We start from the raw sequence: 22,584 nt of genomic DNA, 5'->3' as shown, positions 1-22,584 counted from the left end.
GCCAGTGATGCTTAACACCAAATACACGGGAACCGTACTGTGATGCAGCCAAATGCCGGCCCTGTTTATCATTAATTAAACATTAATTAATAACAAAATCAACTAAAACACTAATAAATAATTAAGGTAATGATGGGGGGGGCGCACGGCACGTGAACGGGGAGCAAACCCGTTGGCGACGAAAGATTCCCTCACGAGCCGCGTTCACACCTGCCCGACGCGAAAGATTCCCTTACGAGCCGCGTTCACACCCGCCCGACGCGAAAGATTCCCTTACGAGCCGCGTTCCCGTTTGAGCCGCACCGTTTCGGTGTGCCGAGAAAGAGATCGAGGGGACCCAAAGGAGGTGACGGATGACGCGTGGACGAAGCCGGTCGTCTGACGTGGCACGAAGATAGATCTGACCCTTTCCTTTTGTCTCCAGAGAGAGAGAGAGAGAGAGAGAGAGAGAGAGAGAGAGCCCACCACCCCTTCCTCGAACCTATCCGTGATCAAAAGTCTCCTTAACTCGCCCTTCCCCCACTCCCTCTATATACGTATGGGTTGCCATCCCTGCAGGGACTGGATCCTCTTATTCTTCTTGCATTCTAATAACGCAAAGGAAACCCAAGAAAAAGAAGGAGAAAGGCAAAGAGCGAAGGAGGAAACTGAGATCTAATTAGGCTTGTTCTTTTTTTACTTCTGAGGAGAAATAGGAAAAGAGAGATGGGGAATTGCATCGACCGCGAGAAGGCGGTGACGTGGGTAGACGACGAGGACTGGGAGTTGGAAGAGAGCCCCATGCAATATTGTTCAGTGAAGGAGAAGGCTCGAGCAGCGGTTCAGAAGGAGGAGAAGGGGTTGTACGAGGGGGAGGGAGGGGTAGGTTCGACCACAGAGGTCAAGGTGAAGATTACCAAGAAGCAGCTAGAGGAGCTGCTGCAAAGAGTTGAGGGGAAAGGATTGCCGATCCAACAAGTCCTGAAAGATCTATTGAGCATGGATGAAGTTGCTCTTCAAGAGCGTGCACGGCACTGGAGACCAGCCCTACAAAGTATACCGGAGTTCCCTGAGTAAAGAAGGATGATGGCATGGGCTTCATGATGATGAGGGTGATTTTCTTTTATTATTATTATTCCTTTTTCTTTTGGGGGGGTTGTGTATTATTTTGGCCGTAGGTGGCATCCTTTTTAACTCCATTTCTCCTCGAAGGGTTAGTTCGTAGATTTTAGGCTAGGTGATGTAAATTGCGGAGGAGGAATGGAGCTAGAAGGATTTCCATTTGGTTTTTTGCCCTTCTTGATATTGTACACATATAATTTGATTTACGTATATTATCACATAATAAATATTAGGTCCTCTCTCTCCCTCTCTCTTGCGATGAAGCCAAATGAAAGCCATCTTTTTGTTGCTGGAGTAGCAAAGAGAATGGTGGATAAGGGGCCATGATTCAACTCCACTCTGGAGAGATTGGGTAGTGAATTGCCACCATTAAAGCCAATAGCAAGGTTGTCAAATGGTGATAGCATGGCCCACACCTAATACAAAACGGTGGTGGCATCGACTGCTGGCGAGAGTTGGTAGACCAGCAGCTCAACTCTGCAAGCAGGAAATTAATGTATTTTGATGGCTAAATTACAGTTCATGTTCCTTGATTTGTTCGGAACAAAACAACAAATTTGCACTCAAAAGGCTTTTATTTTCCCAAGAAAAAAAAGATTAATTGAAGGCCAAACTTTTGGAGCTACATCTCTCCAAAGAACCAAATTGAGTTCTAGTCTTAAGTCAGATTCTTTTATCAGATTTTGAAATAATATATATCATCAAAACATGAGCTCCGACCAGCTGGAGATCTACCTAATTGTTATTACCTAACCATTTGAAGAGGTAATCGAGGGCAGTTGGTGGCTTCGATCGAACCCTTCAATCCATCAAAGAAATTCTCTTTCCGCGAAGGTTCGTCGGTCGCAAATAGAGTTGCATGGGTGTGAACTTACCATTAATGGACAAATCAAAAGCTGCCACCTGTCCTATTTTGATCACATACGGAGGATCGTACCGTAACGTAGAACAAGGTCTAGCTTATTCCGCTGCCAGAAAGCTGGTGCTGTTTGCTCTTTGTAGTCGTTAATTATTTTTTTCCCAAAAAATAAAGATATTATTTTAAAAAAAATAAGGAGAAAATAAACTTTCATATGATAATTTATTGTGAGGATCTGTGCGGGCACATGTTTAGTCCCACATTAATTATTCACCGAGAAGATGTTAGGTACTTATACAATACTAAGAAATCCAAAAAAAATATCTTTCGGCTAGCTTTTTTAAGTGAGGTCATAGATTATTACAAATAGCATCATAGCGAACTCAACCCATAACCTATATATGTAAACTAAGAGACTGCAACACGGGTTTATAGAGGCTAAACAAGAGCCGATCGTGGTGCTCGTAATTAGATTTGAATGGATTTGAATTCTTAGCCTGACGAGGGCGTTAGGGCTTGAATATGGAAAATATGTTAGGATCCGTATGGGCATGTGTTTTGTCCCACATTGATGACGTTTATCCATTTTTTTTCTAAAATAGATAAATGTATGAATTAGATGCCATGAAATTATAGCCAACGAGGGTTTTCTGTCCTTTTTTTGGGAGGAGATAATGTCATGTCCAAACACTGCTCCTCGAAATATGTTTCTCCAAGTGTTTAACCTAATCTAATAGTTTTTTCGTTATGTCGACTCTTTATATGCATCCACTATATTATCCATTTAGTTAATTTTTTTTTTTTTTCTGAAAAGGACGGAGCACCGATACTGACCCCAACTTAATTTATACGCCAACATGACACGCACATTTAGTGAAACCTGCAAGTCTCCATATGGTCATTTTCCATTATTTAAAGCTCTCCAATGGGTAACTAAAGGTACGTAGCAAACGCCCCACTGCCTGAAATTAATGAGGGAATGGCTGGTGCATGGCTCGTTTGGTACCGCCAAGGCAGTGTTCTCTCTTTTAATACCTTCCACCTATAAAGACCTATAAGACGTGGGGGCAATAAATTTGGTGGCCTCGAGAGATAAGAAGGTGCATGGCTCCCTTTCTCTTGTAGTCTTGTGGGAGGAAATTGAATAAAGGCAAGGACAATATTATGGTGTTGCACCAACTGAGTCTGTTGGCGTTCTATAGAAGTTGGTATTTCAACTAGGCCATATTTGAAGAAAAGGATTAAAAAAAGGAGAGGTTATGTTTCTTTTGTTATTCTTTATAGTATTTATCATACGCATAGGGAAAGATGATTTGGATTAGAGAGGAGAGATTCTTTTAAGAAAATTATTGGCAGCTTGCACATTTGGAAATTAAGTTGGAAAGTATGGCCTTTTTTTTTTTTTGGTGAAACTATGGCCTTTGGCATCAAGAAGAGCCTCAAGATTTTTTTTCGTTTTCAGGATATTTAATGCCCAGTTCTTTGTTTGGCTTCATTTAATTATAAATTCTTACATACCATGCCCATTTTATGGTCAATCTTTTATGTACATAAAGACATAGGACTAAACAAAAAATGGTCATTGAAATCGATGATCGGAAAAGAAATACCCATTTATTAGGGACTAAGCATAATTGATGTTGAATCCACGGATATGAGTCTAATTATTTTTGTTCTCTCCTAATAAGTTAAATTGTAAAAAAGTGGGGAGGTCATCCATTGTGAAGAATTCTTTCAAAGGAAAAAATAAAAAAGGAGGAAAGTGAAGTGGCTTCGGTTCGGAGTATACCCATGTAATGTTTCTCCTGCAATTTTTTAATGTAAGAAAATGATCTAAATGCAAGCACAAAAATGGTATACACCAGGCTTAGTTGGATGAAACATGTTGGTGAATAGGTGTAGTACTATGTAAGATGAGATTAATTAATTGAACTTGGTGAAATTGCTAAACTTGCAATTTTATTCTAGAAGAAATTTCGCATAAAAAATAAATGTCTCCCTTGTACGTGTTTCCTTTTAAGCATACAGCATTTTTATTTTTTCCATTTTTTTTTTTATTTTTTTGGAGGAAAACAAGGGAAAATGGATCTAAGAAAATCATTTAGATCCAGTACTTGAGGAAACGCCTTTCTCAAGTGCGAACCTTCTCCATTTTGATCTAAATTCAACAATAATTACTTGCATGTGATGATGCTCTTGTGCTGAGGGGAGGAAATATGCTTTTAGATGCTGGAGACATTAAGAAAATGTTGTTATAGTTTTCAGAGCACATGTACGCAATACATTGGTTTTGTGTATGAATGGGTAGAATCTAGTATATTTATACTGTGGGAAGTCTTCTGATAAATTGCAGATGGATCCATTACAAGACCCAAAGAGAAGGTGTCTCTTAATGAAATATTTGATCTTTAATCAGAAAATGAAGGTAAAATTAAAGGGAATCCATATATAAAGCTGGCTCATTTAGATGTGTTGAGGCTTAGCTATGGATAATTATGATAAGTTTACATATTATCTGATATTGGCATCAAGAGAAACGAATTCTGGTTCTTCCATTCATGGATGGTCTATTTCTTAGATCATCACAACTGCGAATTCTGTGAAGACTTCTAGCTAGAGGAATACTTCAAAATGAGCAACCTAGCTGTCAACCTAATCTTTGAACTAAGATAAAATATGAGTGCGTTATAGGTGCATCACCAACAGATAGCAGAAGCTAGCAAAGTAGAGTTGCGATTATGATATCATTATTATAAATCTACAATTATGTTAACATATATAAAAATATATATGATTAACAATGCTGATAGGTCAACCGAAAAATATAGTTACTGCTGCAATCTTCATATTTACTTGCATTATATTCTTCCAACATGCTTCGAAATAAATTTACCTAATGAAACTCACAGGCTTGACAAGGTCATGCATGAAAATAAAACCCAGCCCTCAAATCAAATGTAGTACATACCAAATCCTTTTTCTTGATCTTTTTCTGTTATTTCAGTAACAATCACGACGACCGATACAACAGCTATCAACTTGGCCATTCATTAATTGGTCGTATAAAAGTCATGAAAGAAAAAGATCCTCAGATATTTTTTACGTATGGGATAGAACAGCAGTTTCATAGGAAACGTTTAGATGCTCTTCATATCCATATATAAGATGTCGTGTCTGAGTAGAAGATGACCTTCGAAGCTTTATTGAAAGCATGAACCACACTGGAACGCCTTTTGAGTTTGAACTGCACCTCCCGTGGGACAGCGGATACAGCAATCCATTAAAAAAAAAATCAATATCCCCAAACTATCAAAATCATAGACTTCAAAACCATGTCTTTTGTCCATGTACAGGATGCGACGTGGATAAGGTAGTTTTGTATTTAGCACCTGTTTCGTGGTTACCATAGGCAATTACAGCAGGCAATATTCATGGAAATATAGTAGATAATTTTATGACCAAAAGATGGGTTCATAAAATAACATCATATATAAGAGAAATCTTGGAATAAGGTTCACCGTTTCGATACCAGATTTGTACCAATCTCATGCTAGCACTGTATCGGTACGGTACAGTATGGAGTCTTTTCAGCATACCGAGTGTCGTGGTACGCCTTCCGTATCGGATACAGTACGGTATGATATATTCCGTACAGCTCAGTTCGGACTAGTACGGTGAATCATGCTTTATAATTATGTAGTAAACTTGAATACATCACATCATTTGAAGATTATAGGAAAGAGTCATATCAAGTGGTGGGAAAATTAGCACAACTCATGGATTTGTTGTCAAACGTAGTGGATTGGTTCATTGTGAATTTGCCAAGTCAGTGATTATGGATTTGATAAACTTTCTATCGACCTTTGTGAGCACCCCAAAGCATTTTTCTGTAAAAAATTTGGTCTGCTGAGTAATGAGCTCACACCATATCCAAAGAAGATAATTATGAATTATTAGCTTATATTTCTAGGCCATGACACATGTAGTGTACATCAAACTCACATATTTCAAAGATCATCGTTTACTAAATTTGCAATGCTGATCTAAACCTGATAGAAACCTGCCCAAAGTCAAATTGTAATCCTCCACCTTAACCACACACGTAAGATCATATCAAATGCTAAATAATATACAACATAGTCATGACAGCAACAAGGCAGGTAATCAGAAACTATGGATTCCATCAACATGGAAGGCTCCAATAGTTGAGTTGTTGGGAAGACGTTAGACATGGCCCAACCTAGACAGAGTAACCCAAAAAAAACACTTTGACGTGTAAAATGCCAGTGGTGATCGAAAGATACATACATGGGTGAGCCTTAGGCAAGGATAACCCATGTAAGGATCCATGTGGGTATATATTCAATCCCACATTGGTTATTCGTCAGGAGATTTTGCATACTTACACAAAACTAAAAAATCCAAATAATAGCTTCTGGTTAGCCTCTTTAAATACATCATAAATTGTTACAGAAGGTATCAGAGAGGATGCAGCCATAATCTATATGGACTAAGGAACATTGCCGCATGAGCCCATCGAGGCTGACCACGAACTGGTCGTGATGCTTCAGAATAGATTTGAATGGACTTGAAGTCTTAGCCTAGCAAGGACGCCATGGCTTAAAATAAAAAGACTATGTAAGAACCCATAAAGGTATGTATTTAGTCTAATATTTATTATTCGTCGAGAAAATCTTTAATACTTATATACGACTAGACAACGTTAATAATATCTTTTAGCTAGTTTTTTTAGATGAGGTTCTAGATCATTAAAACCTAAGCTTCATGATTGAATGGGTCGGAGAATAATTACAGCTGATTTTATGAAAGGTGACGGCAGATATGCTACTCAAGACCCAATCCTCTAGAAATACAAAGTTATAAGTTTTAAGCTATCTTCTTTGAAGATTTTCAAGGCTCATGTAAAATGAAATCGTTCTCGTCGTCGAGCCTGTTCAACAAATTTGACTGCTTATCTTCAGCTCTTATTCTTCTGCCTGGGAAGACGTCCTGGGGATTGAATTCACCTGATACGCAACATGGTTTCTAGAAAACAGATTTCCCCATTCAACTTAAATTCATAAGCCTGCCGGGTCATCTCAGCTTCCTAATTTAGAAGTAAAACAAGAGAAAAACATGATTGAATTCCAGCAAAACCTAGCAAGAGCATTCCTTCTTATCCGTTACAAGATTAATAGACGATCTAGTGGGAAAAAACTCTCCGATTTGTTGCTTAAAATGTGACCATATGACCCTTCTTTTTTGAAGATAATTTACTCTAGAAATGTAATTGCTCATCAGCAGGTGGCGTTTGACAGGTAGGATTTTGTGTAAAGTCCCCTTTGTAAAACCTGCGAAACATCGCGACTTCTAACAAACCGCGCAAATTAAGATATCAAAACATTTGTTTGAAAAAAAAGAAAAAAAAACTTTTTCTAACCTATGAATCAAATACGCTTACCGATCTCACAAAATATCACTGCAACATTACAAAATATTAAAGAATTACTTTTCTTTTCCTTACTTTTAAATATCACTGCAAAGTCTCTCAGCATCAACCCTAAAACTCCCTGGTCAACATTCTTCTCGTCGGTGTGCTCGTTCAAGCAACAGCCTACGATATGTACTATTTTTAGGCGTCCACCCCCGCCTTACAATCAACGATAACTGGCGTTCTCATTCAAAATACCAAAAAGTTGGACACTGTGAGAGATGAGATGATGGTATCGATTGACCTAAATCTACATTAAACTGCAGACAAAGGTTCTAGGAAGAGTTTCTATGAAGGAGCTCCAAATGGGACAACAGATCTCAAGATATTTACAAATTTCCCCCTCCCTTTACAAGGCATTATTATATTGCTTGCAAGAATCATGGTTGCTACAACTTCAACAAAAAACCTGTATCCCAGAATGCTGTCTATTGTGTTGGGAAAAGCCTTTGGTTAGATCCCTGGTCATTGATGTGATGGAAGCCTTATCCCAACTACTTGGTAGCAGCATCCTTTCAAATATAGTAAGGATTGAAACTGATGTCTACCGCAGGATCACGAAAGCATTTGAAGAACCAGCAACAAAGCAATGAACAAAGGAAGCTTTGTGTCTTTTCTATTTTCACCTGAAAAAGAAGGCATATAAGATAGAAAGCTAAAGGAAGCTTTATGTCTTTTCCATTTTCACCTGAGAAAGAAGGCATATAAGATAGAAAGCTAACTTGATTGGGAAATAAATAACCTAATGTTCTAAGCTCCTAAACAGCTTTAGACAAGATTGCACCCAACAGAATAAGAAACTAGTAAGTTTAAGTTGCAGAATCAGTATCCCAACAGTCTAAATACCTTAAAACTGTAACGACTCGGGATTTCACTGAAAAAGGCTAGCTAGAAGATATTATTTAGATTTCATGATTTTATATAAATATCTAAGTTTTCTCCATCATACAACTAATATAGGAACTAAACATACATCCACATAGATCCTTGTATGCTCCTCTTGTTTAAATCTTAGCATCCTCATTAAGCTAACAGTCCAAATCCACTCGAATCCAATCACAAACACCAAAATCCATTCGCGGTAGCCCTAGAAGAGTCCATGTTGTTGTGTCCCCTACTCACATAGGGGCCATGGACTGAGTCACTAATACCATTTATAACAATTCAAGACCTCATCCAAAAAAATAGCTAAAAGATATTGTTCGCATTCCTTGGCTCTATATAAATATCCAATATCTCCCCAGCATATAACCATTGTGCCACTTAACATATCCCCACGTAGGTCCTCACAAAAACTGCACTCGCATAACATATTTATCCAAACTATACCCAATAAAGCTTAAAATTGGCATCCTATAATTAGGGTTCGGGCTAGGTCTAATGGTCATTGGACCACTTGACAGTGTAATGAGTGTGGACGCCGTTGGAGATTTACTCGGACACAATGAGATATCGTGTCCCCCTCCCCTCTCTCAACCTAGGTCCTAACCCCCGTGATGAAGCTCATCATGTTCATCGAATCCACCCTCACCCGATACCTTGCCAAGGCAGCCACCTTCCCAGGCGACTCCGCCTCGTCACTGTGAATGAGAAACGCTTCCTCTCCAAAGGCTTCAACATTGCATGGACCAACCTGGCTAAATCCCATTCTGCTGCTCTCAAGTGGCCTGGCTCCTTTGTTGCCCTCTTCAAAGTGATTGCCAGCATGAACCTGGCAGCGGTGGCAATGGCAGAGGCAAAGAAGGGGATCATGGATTGGGTGCATGGTGGCGCTGTAAGATGGTGGAGGCAGCTGTGAGGATAAGCGTGCCAGGGGACACGCGGACGGGGGAGGAGTGCAGGCAACAAAGAAATCTGAGAAGATTAGAGAGACCAGGAGATGGGACTCAGGATGGAAAGGAGGGGCAGAATCAAAGTGGACCTAACTAATGGGCATTCCTTTGTCAGTCACCGTCCAGACAATCTCATCATATCCGAATAATCCAATGGCGTCTGTGGACCTGCAGTCCTTGGACCATCAAGTGGTCTGAGAACAGTCGGACCTAACCTGAACCCCTATAATGAAAGCATCAAGACAAGTAAAGTGCCATCATAATTAAAGGTAAGAAGAGGATTGTTAAGGTGTTCTATATTAATTGATAGGGTCATCAGCGAGAATTTAAGGAGATTAACTGCTTCCACAAGGAATAGCATCGATGCATGACAAATCAGGAGACCATTACCATAACAAACAAGCTTCATTCCATCTACTTAGGATACTCTGGGGATTTGTTTTCTCTACCAAGAGCTTCAACATCAAGCAAGTGCAAAATTTTCTAGCATTTTCTCACTACGACGCTACCTTCGTCTAGTTTTCTCCAAGATCTTGTTTGATGGCATCCATTCCACAGCAAAACAAGCCCCTCTTCACTTCAGGACCTTTGTCCTGCACTATGCAAGAAACACGCCAACTTGCTCTGTTCAATTCCCCAATATATTAATTTCTAGCAATAGCATGTTTCTTTTACTATATGTCAACCTTTCCACATTCGCATTTATGCAATGCTCATCAGCCTAGGACCACTTTATTACCACATTATCTAAATATACAACATCTCCAACTCCAAGAATGCCATAAAATTCACCAAGCCTTACTAGCAACGATCACATACCACAGCAAAGGTACATTTTAGTTTGAGCTGCTGTTTCATAAGTTCATTAAGTTTTATTCATCAATTCATTTACTCTTCATAATAATCATTTCAAGATAACAAAAAGTAATCACAAGAGGCCCTCATCTTGCCACTAATCATCAGCCTCTTTCAGTTTAAATTTCATCTAAAGTTGCATTTAGTATTATCTATTTAATATGGAAGGTCTTACACCCTAAAATCCAATTGGAAACTCATCTAACATGATTACTCCTTGCACTTGCTCTTCTGCCTTGTTAGATTATACTAATGAATGGCAAGAATTGTGCAGAAATTCATAAATTTGATCCCCAGATTGCTGTAAGGTGATTAAGTTCCAGATCTGTCACATGCCTCCTTTGCGCCCCAAAAATCTGAAGGAAACACCAGATTTGATAACCGAAGGACAAAAGAGTGATAGAACACCGTTTAGCATCTCATTGGCTTCAAAAGAAGAGTTGATAACATCACAATGCAAATGGTAGGTCGTCAACATCTCACCTATGATATGGGATTTCCAATATCTTATCCACTCCATGAAGAAAAATAACCATCAAATTTGTTATTTATATAAAAATATGACTTCAAGAAAAAAGATTACCAATCGCTGACCTTCCAAAACTTCCTGGCATAACAAAATACATATTCCCTTACTCATATGAAATTTGTCAGGTAAGTAAAATATATCTTATTATATGTTAAAATGGTCCAACATATTTAATTCCTCATCCTTAACCCCATAGCTATGTCTCCGGTCCACTTTTCAGGTCCTCACTCACAACCTCTCTTTCCATCTATTGTCTTTGGCATCAGTTTGACTCCAACAACACCGGTCATCATCAAAATGCCCCTAGGTATGCCCCTTTTCATCAACTTTAATTGTCCCCCCACCCCTCCTCTCCCTCCTTACTCTTAGCAAATCATTAGCCCCCATCTCCTCGTTTCCCCGCCAGTCCCCACCCCCAGCCCTCAATCCTGCCCCTTGGTTCCCCAGTGACCCATCAGTCCTCAGGCTACACTCTCCCCTCCCCTTTCACAGCAAGTGTGGCAAGCCACTCCAACCCCTCCACTTCTTCTTGCCCCACCCCTCTGAGTCTAGTTTTTTTGTTAATTATGTACTAAGTTGAAGAGTCTTGTTTTCACTCAGAACCATCTATAGAGTCCTTTTCCTTTCAAGCATGATTACATTTAGTAATGTTATAATGGTCACTGCAACTGATGTTCTTTTGTTGGTAATAAATCATGCAATAATTTTCATGATTGTACCTAACTCAAAAATCAAGCATCTTTTCCTCTGTTTTTTTTTTTTTTATAAGGTTGCTCTTCATTATTGAACAAAGAGAAAGGTCATTGACTAAAACATAGTGGCTGGAAAAAAAATATTAAGCAATGAATGCCATGGTTCCGTATTCATCATCAACTTACTGAAAGCAATAGAAAGAAGTCACAAGCAGTTTTCATCATAAGAACCTTAAAAGCAAGATGAATTTCTACATAGCAAAATTGAATGATACAAATAAGTAAAATGGAGTATAAAACTAGAGAAATACCACTCTTTAGGGTCATAGAGAGGCATGGTTGCAAGGTAAGAGCTCTAAAAGAAACCCAGTCTTAAGATAATTTTAGACACTGCATTTGCGCATGTTGATGTTTTCAGCACATCAGTCACGATAATTATTAACTTGTCACATGAATATCTTATGTTCCCAACCGATCATTAAATAGTTGATTATTAGATGAGTCTTGTAACAATGTTTGTTCAGTATAAGAGCATTAACTAGTAAATTACATTCTGCAAAAGTTCCAGCTTGACTCTTATGTTAGGTAAAACTTTTCCCCCTTTCTTAGAAGAAAAGGTAAAATAAGTTGATTCAATTGAAATTAGGTCTACTGCCATTTATAAAAAAAAAAACTTCCGAACAAATATCATGGGAGTAACAAATTTAATATAAAGTTTCAATAAGCCGTACACACTCTTCCTCCCTCAAACCCTCTTTAATGGCTTTATGATGTGTCAACCCATTAAACTATCATTCAAAATTTCAACTGCAGTCGACCCTCATTTAGAGGTACCAGTTCTTGACACCAAACCTCTGGAATCCAATGAAAAACCCCTAAAAGAATGGGGCTGCACAAGTTTCCTCATTTCATTATTTTCATTTGTCCTTTCATTTTATTTCTAAGAAAATCGCCAACCTCACCTCTGAAGCTAAGATCATGACAGATTTTAAGTGCTTAAGTGTATTAAAGAAGATAAAAGTATGGTGCTCGGTGCAACTATGGACATTGGAGAAATACATCCTCAATATATATATGGAAAGATATGTATTTTTTTTCTTAGTCTTCCAATAAAAATCTTTGAAAAAAAAAAGATGTCAGTATAACATGCTACAATTTCCACCAATTAGGAAATTTCAGGGAAGCCTCAAAATACAGGAAAGACTATCCTGATTTATTTGAAAATATATCATTGATGTCATCGCTTTTCCTTTAAAACTATAAACTTTTGTTAAAAAAGGGCATTCATGTTAAGATGCAGGTTGTTAATATAGGACTTGGTGTCCTATTTTTCTGTTTTAAGTATCAAAATTAAAAGGACTTTTAAAACAAGAAAGTAAGGATTTTCATGAAATAAATCTAATACTCACGTATCAAGGATCTACAGATAGATATGAAAATAATATTGTTCTTTCAAGTCATACCTCATGGCTAGCCAAATTGCTTTTTGTAATTATACTTTTAGAATTGTTCAGTAAATTCGAAATGAAGTTACAAAGATTTCTCAATTGTGAGAGCTTTTATTGTTCTAGACATTTTTTAGTTAGAACCTAATGTGCGTGTAATGAGCTAGAGCTTTTTCTTTTAGCTTTATAATTAGAATGTAGAAATTTTATAAGTGACAAATTGATTATTTTGCATTTTTGGTTTTATTTCATCATGGGTTCATGACATCAAGTGCCAGTAACACCTTATAGCAGCTAGCAGCGCTATAGGATGGTAGAAATGATGTTATAGGAGGGAAGAAGTTGAAAGGTGCCTTATGACCGAAATCCCACTTAACATGCATTATTGGATATGTGGCACCATGTCTGCAGGTGCCTGTTGCAAAAAAAGGGGGAAACCACATCCTGACTCCTAAGAAAGGTGGGACCATCTTGACCTCCAAAAACTCAAAATGGACATATTTTTGTAGTCATGCTATTTATTTTAAAATGTGCATCATCATTCAAATATGAAAATTCAAGCAAAGAAGAACCTCATGATAACCCCTTCAGAAATCAATGGAGGGGTAAGCTGTATGAAGGTGGGTGAAGAAAAGCATTTAGAACAGCAATCATGATACTAACCAATGTGTGCAGATGTTGCAGCTGGAAGTTCTGGCAAGTTAATAGCTGCACAAATCAAAGAGAACATGCCAAAGATTACACACATAACACAAAATGAAAAGGAAAAATAGATTTTTAAATCAAGAGCGTATAATTTATCACTGATGGAATGAGTTCCATATGCAAGAAAAGAAGTATTTGTGGCTTCAAGAACTCAATTATTCAATTAGTTTTATTAACTGTAAAGCACTGATTTTATATTAGAGCAAATTCTGCTGAACTAAATATCAATTTGCAAAAACATTGCATGCATGTGTTAACATTGCAACATTACTTTCTATCACATGCTTTACATTAGAAAATGTACAAATTTGATAGCAATTAAAAGGGCAAAAATAATAAAAAATCAAAGATCATATTCTTAAAATAGAAAAGATACATAACAGTGAGATTTCATTTCTACGACAATGACAACCTTTAGAGGTTCATTCCAAAAGAAATGTTTAACATTTAGATCTAAATGATTCATTTTGTTTAACCTAAATCTGGAGATATTTCAGAAAAAAAAGTAACACATGGTTTTGGCAAATCTTGAGTAGATAAACAATCTATATATGTTTTCAAGTGGAAGCACTTGCTAAATATCATTGTCAAATTATTGCGATGTGGTATTTAGAGAAGAAAGTTTCAAGGAAACTTAAACAAACAGTGCTTCAGCTGCTGATAGCAATGCATCACAGCAAGAACAAAAGGATGCTGGCCCTATTGCGCCCACTAGTTAAAATTAATAAACCTATTAAATAACATGATCTAGGCGAAATGTGAAGTTTTTATATTTACCTTTTTCAGTCTACAATAGGTAAAGGCAACTTACTTTTCATATGACACACATAACTAATATGCATGTACAGATTATTGACAAAAAAAAACATGTTTATACATATATACATCTATGACCATGCCGTATATCTTATCTAGATTTAGCAAAGTCATGCTGGATACCATATTTGTCCGCCAAGTGACCCCATTTCCCATGTCAACTGCATCATATCTCCGTTCTTTAATTCAAGAAGATACGTGCTGAAAATTTTTTTTCCAGTTACAGGTTCCAGGTATTTCATAAAATCACAGGGGTATTAGCAGTGCTTTAGGAGCATATGGCATGGTCATCTAATATTTTAAAGTTGCATCTCATGTTGCTAAATACACTCGTGTCACTTACTAAATGAAACTGCAATGGACAAATAAGCCCACGAAGTCTTTTATGGAATAAAACTGCATATTTTGGTGCACATTCACAACTCAAGCAAAGATGGGAGGGAAAACAAGAAGAAACAAGTAAAACAGACATCTATATGGATCATGGACATACACTTGTTGCAGAAAAATTTTGGATGTTCAGATGCAGAGTGCCAAGGATGTATGGTACTTAAAGAAGAAAACATCATAAAAACTTAAACAAACAGTGCTCCAGCTACTATTAGCAAGGCATCATAGCGAGCGCATAAGGATGCTGGCCCTATTGCACTCACAAGTGATAATTCATAAAACCTATTAAATAACTTGATTTAGGTAAAAGATAAGTTTTTGTATATGTCTTTTCCATTCTACAATAGAAAAACCAACTTGACTTATTATCTAACCCATAAATAACTAATATACATGTACAGATTACCGACAAAAAAATGTATATATGTATGTGTGTATATATATATGACCAAGTTGTCTGTCATATCTAGATTTTAGGAATGTCATCCCGGATTTCCGTGTGTGCAACCAAGTGACAACCCATGTCAACTGCATCATAGCTCCACGCTTTAATTCAAGAAGATATGCATGAAAAAAAATTACAAGTTACAGGTTACAAGTACATTAAATTACAAGGGTATTCGCAGTCTTCTAGGAGGTTATGGTATGGTCATTTGATATTTTAAAGTTGCATCTAATGCTACCAAATAAACTCTTTACAAACCACCCTAAATGAAACAAAATATAAGAATCAAAACTGCAAATTTTGGTGCACATTTCACGATCCAAGGCAAAGATAAATAGGGGAAAAGGAAGAAGAAAATCAGGTATTTATATGGATCATGGACATACATTTGTTGCATGAAGATGTTGGAGCTTCAGGTGCAGAGGGCCAAGGAGCCGCAATATTGTCGTTCAGATCACACGTGAAGCTGATTCCAGAAGAAGGGTCAAACATTGCATCTGATGGCAAGCTTGGAAGGAGGCATCCAGACTCTGGAGCAAAAATTGAAAGAACAAAGTAATATATTTGGCAAGCAGTATCAACAGTTCTAATAACAATTATGAAAATACAACTTCATGATAAAGAACTTTATCTTTCCAGATGGGATTACCTAAAGGCTTTAGTTTATTCTATCTGCATAGCTTGATATGCAAAAAGGATTGTTCGAATAGATCGAAAATGATCTATACCATAATGGTTGTTTTGCCTCTAACAATGATTTAGCTTTAAAACAAAGTAACAACCTTATGCTGAACAGAAAGTTCAAGCTCAAAATTAAAATGTCAAAAAACCACCAAAAGAAAATTGGTGCTTCTTTTTATTCTAGTGGAAAGCTCTACCAATGTTTATTAAACAATAAGTACATTTCTTGAAATGGGAAGGTAACCATTACAATTAGTTCACATAACTACTCTAAGACAAATATGAAAGATTTCTTAAGAGCATCTCCTAAATATTAGTTTTTAAGAAAGCTTTACTCAGTTATCTTCACTATGACTGTCTCAGAAGAATGAAAGTTGAAAGGAAAAGGGAACATGTTGGTTTTCAGTCATAGGGGACAACAGGTGGATGTGCAATAGTTCATATCATTAAAGTTTTTCTTATAGAAAAAAAGAAGTAATTTTAGATAAATGGTCATGACTGCAAATGAACCGACTGTTCATGTTAAAGTATTTTTAGTTTTACATTTAGATACACAGTTACAGTTGCAGACGAACCAACATGTTCATGAAAAGCTCAGGCTGGGATTGAGAACAGGCTCACATGGAGCTTGCACAGTTTTTAAACAAGCCAAGCTGGAGCGCTCAACTATGTTAGGAGCCCAGTTTGAACACTCTAGGAAGCTCAGGCTCATTCAATGAAGAAAGAGTCAAGGTTAAACTTTTGCTACTAAGCCCAGCTCAAGTTTTAATACCCCTTTCATATAATGAGCCAAGCCTAAGCAGTTCAAAGATCAGTTTATTTGCAGCGATAAACACAGTAATGCTACAAGTTTTTATCCACCACATGCAGACAGAAGAAAAGGTGTTCCCTCAGTCTCTGCTTTCCAATAGTTCAAAGACCATATGCACATTGGTAAAGTGATGTACTTGATCCAGCTTAATTAGCAAAAATGAGAAGACAAAAGCAAGATATAAATTAATCTGGTTAAACGGCGCTAATCACCATACATGTCCTGAGTTAACGGTTGAATTATTTCATGCATAAGAGTTATGCTAAAATTGCTGTTTAATGCTAACTATGGCTAAGTTCGTAACAAGCAAATCACTAGATCATGATTCATATTGGAGGGAAAAGAGAAAAGCATAATTAGGGTTTAGATAATACTACCTTGAGATCCAACTGGTTCACCATTTGACCAAACGACCACAGCCACATAAAAACAACATAAATTTCTGTTAGTATGTCAATTAAGTGAAGCAGAAAAATAATCCAGATGTACAACATTTAGCGGTTTCTTATATCACCACTTCTCATGTTGGGTATGCTATTTAGGAAAATCAGCTTGCAGCATAATAGCTGAAAGTTTCTTACAACTAACCTTGTAGAGAAAAATCTTTGAGAGTTATCTGACAGAGGCTATAGATGTTTGTGGTAACATTCATTTTTTGCAACTTCAGACCAAGCAATGAAGCACAATCCAATGCTTGTAAATTGGTTATGAAACTTTGCTTTTGCAAGTGAGATACATAATTATCCATTGCATTGCAGCATGCATTATGGTTCTTAATCCTATTCCCACAATACTCTGCAACTTTTGTGGTATCTGGAAAAACTAAAGGACATGCTGCAGCAATAAACACAATTATTGGTGAGATTATTGAAGCTAAATAAACATATTTGATGTTATACAAAGATAAATTAAAAGAAAAACAACAAGGGCGAGATCCCAAGATTCTTAAAATACAATAGAGAAGCAGTTAGTGGAATAATACGCAAAAATCAACAGAATAAGCAATGATCAAGTTCGAAAACAGCAATATAGTAAGCACCATATACAAGTATAAAATTAACTCAAAAATGAAAAAGTTTAGCAGTACAATTAATTAAGCATTCTCCAGGTTTTTGGCAAGTCCAGTATTACCTGGAATAGGTTTTATCAAATGCAAAAAAAGGCAGGCAGTACTGAAGGTACACATTCGACAAAACAAGTTCCAATGATAGGTCAGCCAGAAAAATATGATAAAGGAAATGCAGGATGCGAAGTGTCATTCATAAGATAATGATTAATAACTTGGGAGTGGATAAAGAAGAATAACTGTACAACCATGATATTTAAATCACTGAGACAAGATTGCCTTTATTCAACCTGTTTAGAAAGGTTAAAAGTGAGGACTCTCTAAATCTTGTACGCAATGATGTATATATATATGTACATATATATACATATATATATATACATATATATATATATATATATATATATATATATATATATATATACAGAGAGAGAGAGAGAGAGATCCAAAACAAGTCTATGCTTACTCGTTCATTAACCATCGTTTTCATGTGTGACATAAGATACATAAGTGTTGTATCAATGACCAGTCATTCAGCTTACAGCTGCTTTATCGCCAAGTCACATGCCAACAAGTGCGAAGTGGGACTAAATGAATCCACTAGTAGCACCTGTTAGACCTTTTGTCTAACTTCTCCTTAAACTAAAAAAGAAAAAAAAAGAATCTCCTAGTTAAATGATCTAAGTCTAAAACGGGAGCAAATTGGTCAGTTTTTGACTTGTGCTTAAGTATTCACAGAACTAAACTACGATATCCTAATAAGTTCATTAGTCTAAAAAGAATCATATAAATCAGCTAGATATTAGTTCTCTCTGCACTCAGAGTAAGCTACATGCATCTAACTCTCCTTAAACTCCACAATGGCGAGAACCTCGAGAACTAGGCCTCCCTTTTCTTAGCAAGCTTTGATATACCCTTCATAGGAGCAGATGACAAGTAAGGATTCATATATATTATGAATCAATGAAACATTACTTGTATCCATTAGTAGCAACCATCCAATTTATAAAGAAGATCAGCTATAGAATGGTTTAAAGACAGTGAACTATGCTCTTTACATAACTCTTTGAACAACTCCAGTCAACCATATGACCATCTTTTACTACCTTTCAGGCAGTTGTGTTAATTTTATCTAACTACAACTTTGGCGATTAATCTAAGGTCAATCTAGTTAATCCACTTGACCTCAACTGAGAAGACTCTTTAAAAAAAAAAACCAAAATAAAGATCAAAAGTAATAGATGCATATCATGAAGCACATTAAATACAACTAGTACTGAGCTAATTAAAGATTTCTCGAGCACTATATTTAAGAATAGCATCACAGATAAAGGTTTCTTTTCTAGCTACCTTCATTAACATTGCAGTTGGATATCTGTCTAAGTACATGCTTTGCAGATAAAGGATCGAGTCTACTGGATAACCATCTGAGGACAATACTTCTGCAACCATCGATTCTAGAATAGTGCTCATGCAAGTTATCAGTAATATCCATACTGGTCAAACCACCATCTCTCAAAGCAATCTTCCTGGCAGCTTCACGTATAGCATTTTGACATATCTGGCTGCAACATTCATTCACAGCATCAACTTTCCCACAGGCAGCCAGGAGTTTAGCGGAGTCAATAGCACTCTCAAACTCACTGATATCATTGACAGGGCAAGAACCTTCAGTGAGGTTCAATGGGTGGATTGAGCAAATTTGTTCAAGATCATCACTGGCACCCCGACTTTCTAAGATCCGTTGAAAATCTGATAGGCAATAGTTTGCATGAGTAGAATCTAAGGCAAGCATTCCTGTGTTTTTACTTGATTGCCCTATCAGAATGACCAGCGTGGCCTGAAACTGGGGGCAGCAGATTACATTGGCTAATAAAGGAGCAAAGGACGCCAAGCAATCAACAGCAGTTGTGCTTATCAAGCTGTCAACAGCAGAGAAGTTTAATGTACATCGTCCTACAAGAAAGAAGTACCATGGAATGCAGTTCATGCAGCTTTACCAGGTATTTGTTCAGCCTTTGCAAGATATAATATAACTTTAAGCTGCAAAACCTGATAGCTTTGGTGTGCTATTGTTGAAAAATGGTGTCATTGGCGAAGGTGCAAGAAAAGGAATGAATGGTTGAGGAGTACTGTGCAGTGGAAAGCCACGAACTATTACATCATCCAATTTGCAGCAGAATTCTTGCAAACCTGAATGGCAATGCAGACAGATTGGTTGTATGAGAAGAAAGAGAGAGAGAGAGAGAGAGAGAGAGAGAGAGAGAGAGAGAGAGAGAGAGAGAGAAGCAAAAAGTTATGCAACATTAAAACACAGTACCTAATTGAAGCATGTCAGGTAAATGTTAAAATGAAGTAAAATGAGCTGGACCAAGGGTTGTCTTTAAGTCTTCCAAGTATAAAGATGGAAGAGGCAACAAGAATCTGATTTAAAAAAGCTCACGTTAAAAAATCAAAATGCATTAAAATAGAATTCCAGAATTAAATGTTGAATATTGAAATTATGCCGCCAAACTAACAGAATGCCTACTAGCAGACCTGCATTTCATCAGTTACATCAAATTAGTATGGTATAACTTACATATTACATATACACTTATCACTCCACAATATTTCCTACAGAAATGGTGCAAAACAGGTTTTTTGGCATGATCCTGCCAATCTAATGTTCAATGTTTTCGTGAAACAGATTGGTTATGCAGAACTTGTCAAAAACCAGAAAATTTGCTAATCTGATCCCTTTATAAAAGGGGTTAAATGTGAAATGCATTGTTGTTGCCCCTGTACAGCAGTATTTTCTCTTTGTCATAGGTTTAGTACTTCAAATACCTGATTTGTTGAATCCTTGCTCAAACTTCAACAGCTTTTAGTTGATTCAAATACTTAAGGGTAATTGACTGTTGGGATAGACTCTAAAACAGCTGAAAAAGATATTTTATAACTACCTGATAAATGGCCCTGATTTCAGTTTATACCAGATTCACTATGGGTATGGATCTACCGTTGCAATTCAGATTTATATCCAGGTGCAGACCCTAGAGACACAATTTAGATTTGGTTACAGATAGAGCAGGACTCAAACTGTATCTGACCCACTGCTACCCATATTGACAAGATTTTTTCCCGAAGATCACCAATTCAACAATGTCCTCAAGTTTGCCTCCCTATGACCGGAAACTTTGGTTTAGATCACAAATATGATGGGCATGTAATGGGACCCTAGACATGAGTAGTTACTGCCAATTTAAACAGTGTGCATAAAGTTGTACCGAAAGCCATAGGCAATAAACTGTCAATTTACTTGCATTTGTTATCATTATAACATGATGTCTTGACAACAAGATTATCCATTATGCTCCTGGAAAAAAAAAACTGTAATCCATAATTCTAAATCCAGGAAAACATCGCTTAAAAATCAAAGAAAATCTTGTAGAAGTTCCTACAGTAGCATGTGGGCTCATGGTGAATCAAGACCAAAGCAGAAATTCAGACATTGCCATGCACCTTATCCTGAACAATGTACTGAATTGGTGAATCAGCTACCAGGTTCATCTAGAAAGCAAAGAGACCACTCAAAGTATATAACCAGAAAATTCCAATCATTCTATTGCATCACATTTTATATCAAGATAGCTGGATAAAAAGAAAACACCGCGACACATCATCTAAAACGAGGAAGAAGGTGAAAGTAAGTACAGTCAGAAGATCCTTACACAAAGAACCAATTCCACGAAAAATATCAATACAAACCACGGGAAAACATCAAGAAAGTCAATTAACCACTTCTGTGCTTTAATTAATTAGTCTTAATAAAAAAAACAGGGAAACGAAAGAATCATCGAAATCCAAACCTAGCTTCAAGAAAGTTCGCAAAAACAAGAACTCTCAGCAAGAACCGATTTTGAGCATCCCCAATTCTAGAGGGGGGAAGAAAAATCCGAAGCCTAAACCTAGGTTCAAGAAAGTTCACAAAACCAAGAGCCCCTCGCAAGAACCAGTTTTTGCACCACAATTTGCGAAAGAAATTCCAATCTCCCTCAGAAAATCACGACAAATTCGTTAAACAAGACAACAAACCAAAAACCCTCTTCGAAATCCAAAACCAAGAAAGGTTACCGCCACACCGCAACCCAGAACTCAAATTGCGAGCTTAAATTCAGAATGCCGTAAAAAAAAAAATGCAAACTCCCACCTTGCTAAACCAAGAAATCAACAATAAAACTAAGAGCGAGAAGAATCTGAGGTTTCTTGGCGGCTTGAGCGATGAAAACAAGAATAATCGAGAGGAAAAGAAGCGAGGAGAAGGGCAAGATGTTGAGGACGAGGAAAGGGTTGGGGGGCGGACTCACATAAGAGGAGGAGAAGGGCGGCGAGGAGGGACGAGGTGCGAGGGAGCAGCTCGCGACCTCCCATCGTCGCGACCTCGGCCTGTGATTGGGGGAGAGTAGTGGTGGTGGTGAAATCTACGATTACTTCTGCAATGTGTCTCCACGGAACCCCATCAAGAGGAGAAATTACACCACGTGGAATTTGTGGCATTCATAATAACGGCTCTTTTTTTTTTTATGACACTTTAAAACGCGAAGGATCGTACAGGGGCGTGACAAGATTTGGCAATATAAGTATATACAGGGGTTTTTACGTCAAAACGGTTATATGGAATTCTTAGCAATATCGCCAAATCAGATTAAGAAAATATACATTTTGACATACAACTCCCTGTCCATTTTAGTATTACCAGATACCGCGTGCAAGTTTGTTTCGTGCAGCAATATTAACGTTTTACGAGTGCTGATTTGAAGAAATCCCGGTACTTGCCGACTCCAATGAATGACATTCATACAGAGTCCCCTGTCAAATAAATGT

At 37.2% G+C, this 22,584-nt stretch overlaps 2 protein-coding genes across 11 annotated transcripts; one reads left to right on the top strand and one right to left on the bottom strand.

The window, feature by feature from the left end:
• Positions 1-468: 468 nt before the first annotated feature.
• On the top strand, positions 469-1,344 carry LOC103723488. Its single transcript, XM_008814407.4, has one exon. It carries the CDS (start codon positions 706-708, stop codon positions 1,054-1,056), a length of 351 nt encoding a protein of 116 aa, XP_008812629.2. The 5' UTR covers positions 469-705; the 3' UTR covers positions 1,057-1,344.
• Positions 1,345-4,918: 3,574 nt separating this feature from the next.
• Positions 4,919-22,216, bottom strand: LOC103723489 (uncharacterized GPI-anchored protein At1g61900). 10 transcript variants are annotated; one of them, XM_026800117.2, is made up of 11 exons: positions 22,068-22,200; positions 21,162-21,270; positions 20,988-21,076; positions 20,039-20,142; positions 19,771-19,911; positions 19,069-19,674; positions 17,241-17,486; positions 17,030-17,041; positions 15,547-15,690; positions 13,468-13,512; positions 7,456-8,139 (listed from the first exon to the last, which is right to left on the bottom strand). In XM_026800117.2, exons 4-11 carry the CDS (start codon positions 20,049-20,051, stop codon positions 7,967-7,969), a joined length of 1,380 nt encoding a protein of 459 aa, XP_026655918.2. In that variant the 5' UTR covers positions 20,052-20,142; positions 20,988-21,076; positions 21,162-21,270; positions 22,068-22,200; the 3' UTR covers positions 7,456-7,966. The 10 variants fall into 10 exon arrangements, with proteins under 10 accessions (XP_026655922.2, XP_026655918.2, XP_026655919.2 ...); XM_026800118.2 differs by lacking the exon at positions 20,988-21,076; XM_026800119.2 differs by lacking the exon at positions 20,988-21,076 and having other exon boundaries at positions 21,223-21,270.
• Between the last annotated feature and the right edge of the window lie 368 nt (positions 22,217-22,584).

Source organism: Phoenix dactylifera, chromosome 4 (genome assembly GCF_009389715.1).
Source record: "Phoenix dactylifera cultivar Barhee BC4 chromosome 4, palm_55x_up_171113_PBpolish2nd_filt_p, whole genome shotgun sequence".
NCBI classification, from domain to species: Eukaryota; Viridiplantae; Streptophyta; class Magnoliopsida; order Arecales; family Arecaceae; genus Phoenix; species Phoenix dactylifera.
This window is presented reverse-complemented; position numbering and strand designations above follow the sequence as displayed.

What these genes read in the sequence shown, in the direction of transcription:
- LOC103723488 (XM_008814407.4), top strand. Translation starts at nt 706, where the DNA reads ATGGGGAATTGCATCGACCGCGAGAAGGCGGTGACGTGGGTAGACGAC.
- LOC103723489 (XM_026800116.2), bottom strand. Translation starts at nt 22,131, where the DNA reads ATGGGAGGTCGCGAGCTGCTCCCTCGCACCTCGTCCCTCCTCGCCGCC. An exon ending in CGCCCTTCTCCTCCTCTTAT is followed by an intron (nt 19,912 to 22,067) that starts GTGAGTCCGCCC and finishes ATTGCCATTCAG; the next exon opens with GTTTGCAAGAATTCTGCTGC. An exon ending in TAGCACACCAAAGCTATCAG is followed by an intron (nt 19,675 to 19,770) that starts GTTTTGCAGCTT and finishes TCTTTCTTGTAG; the next exon opens with GACGATGTACATTAAACTTC.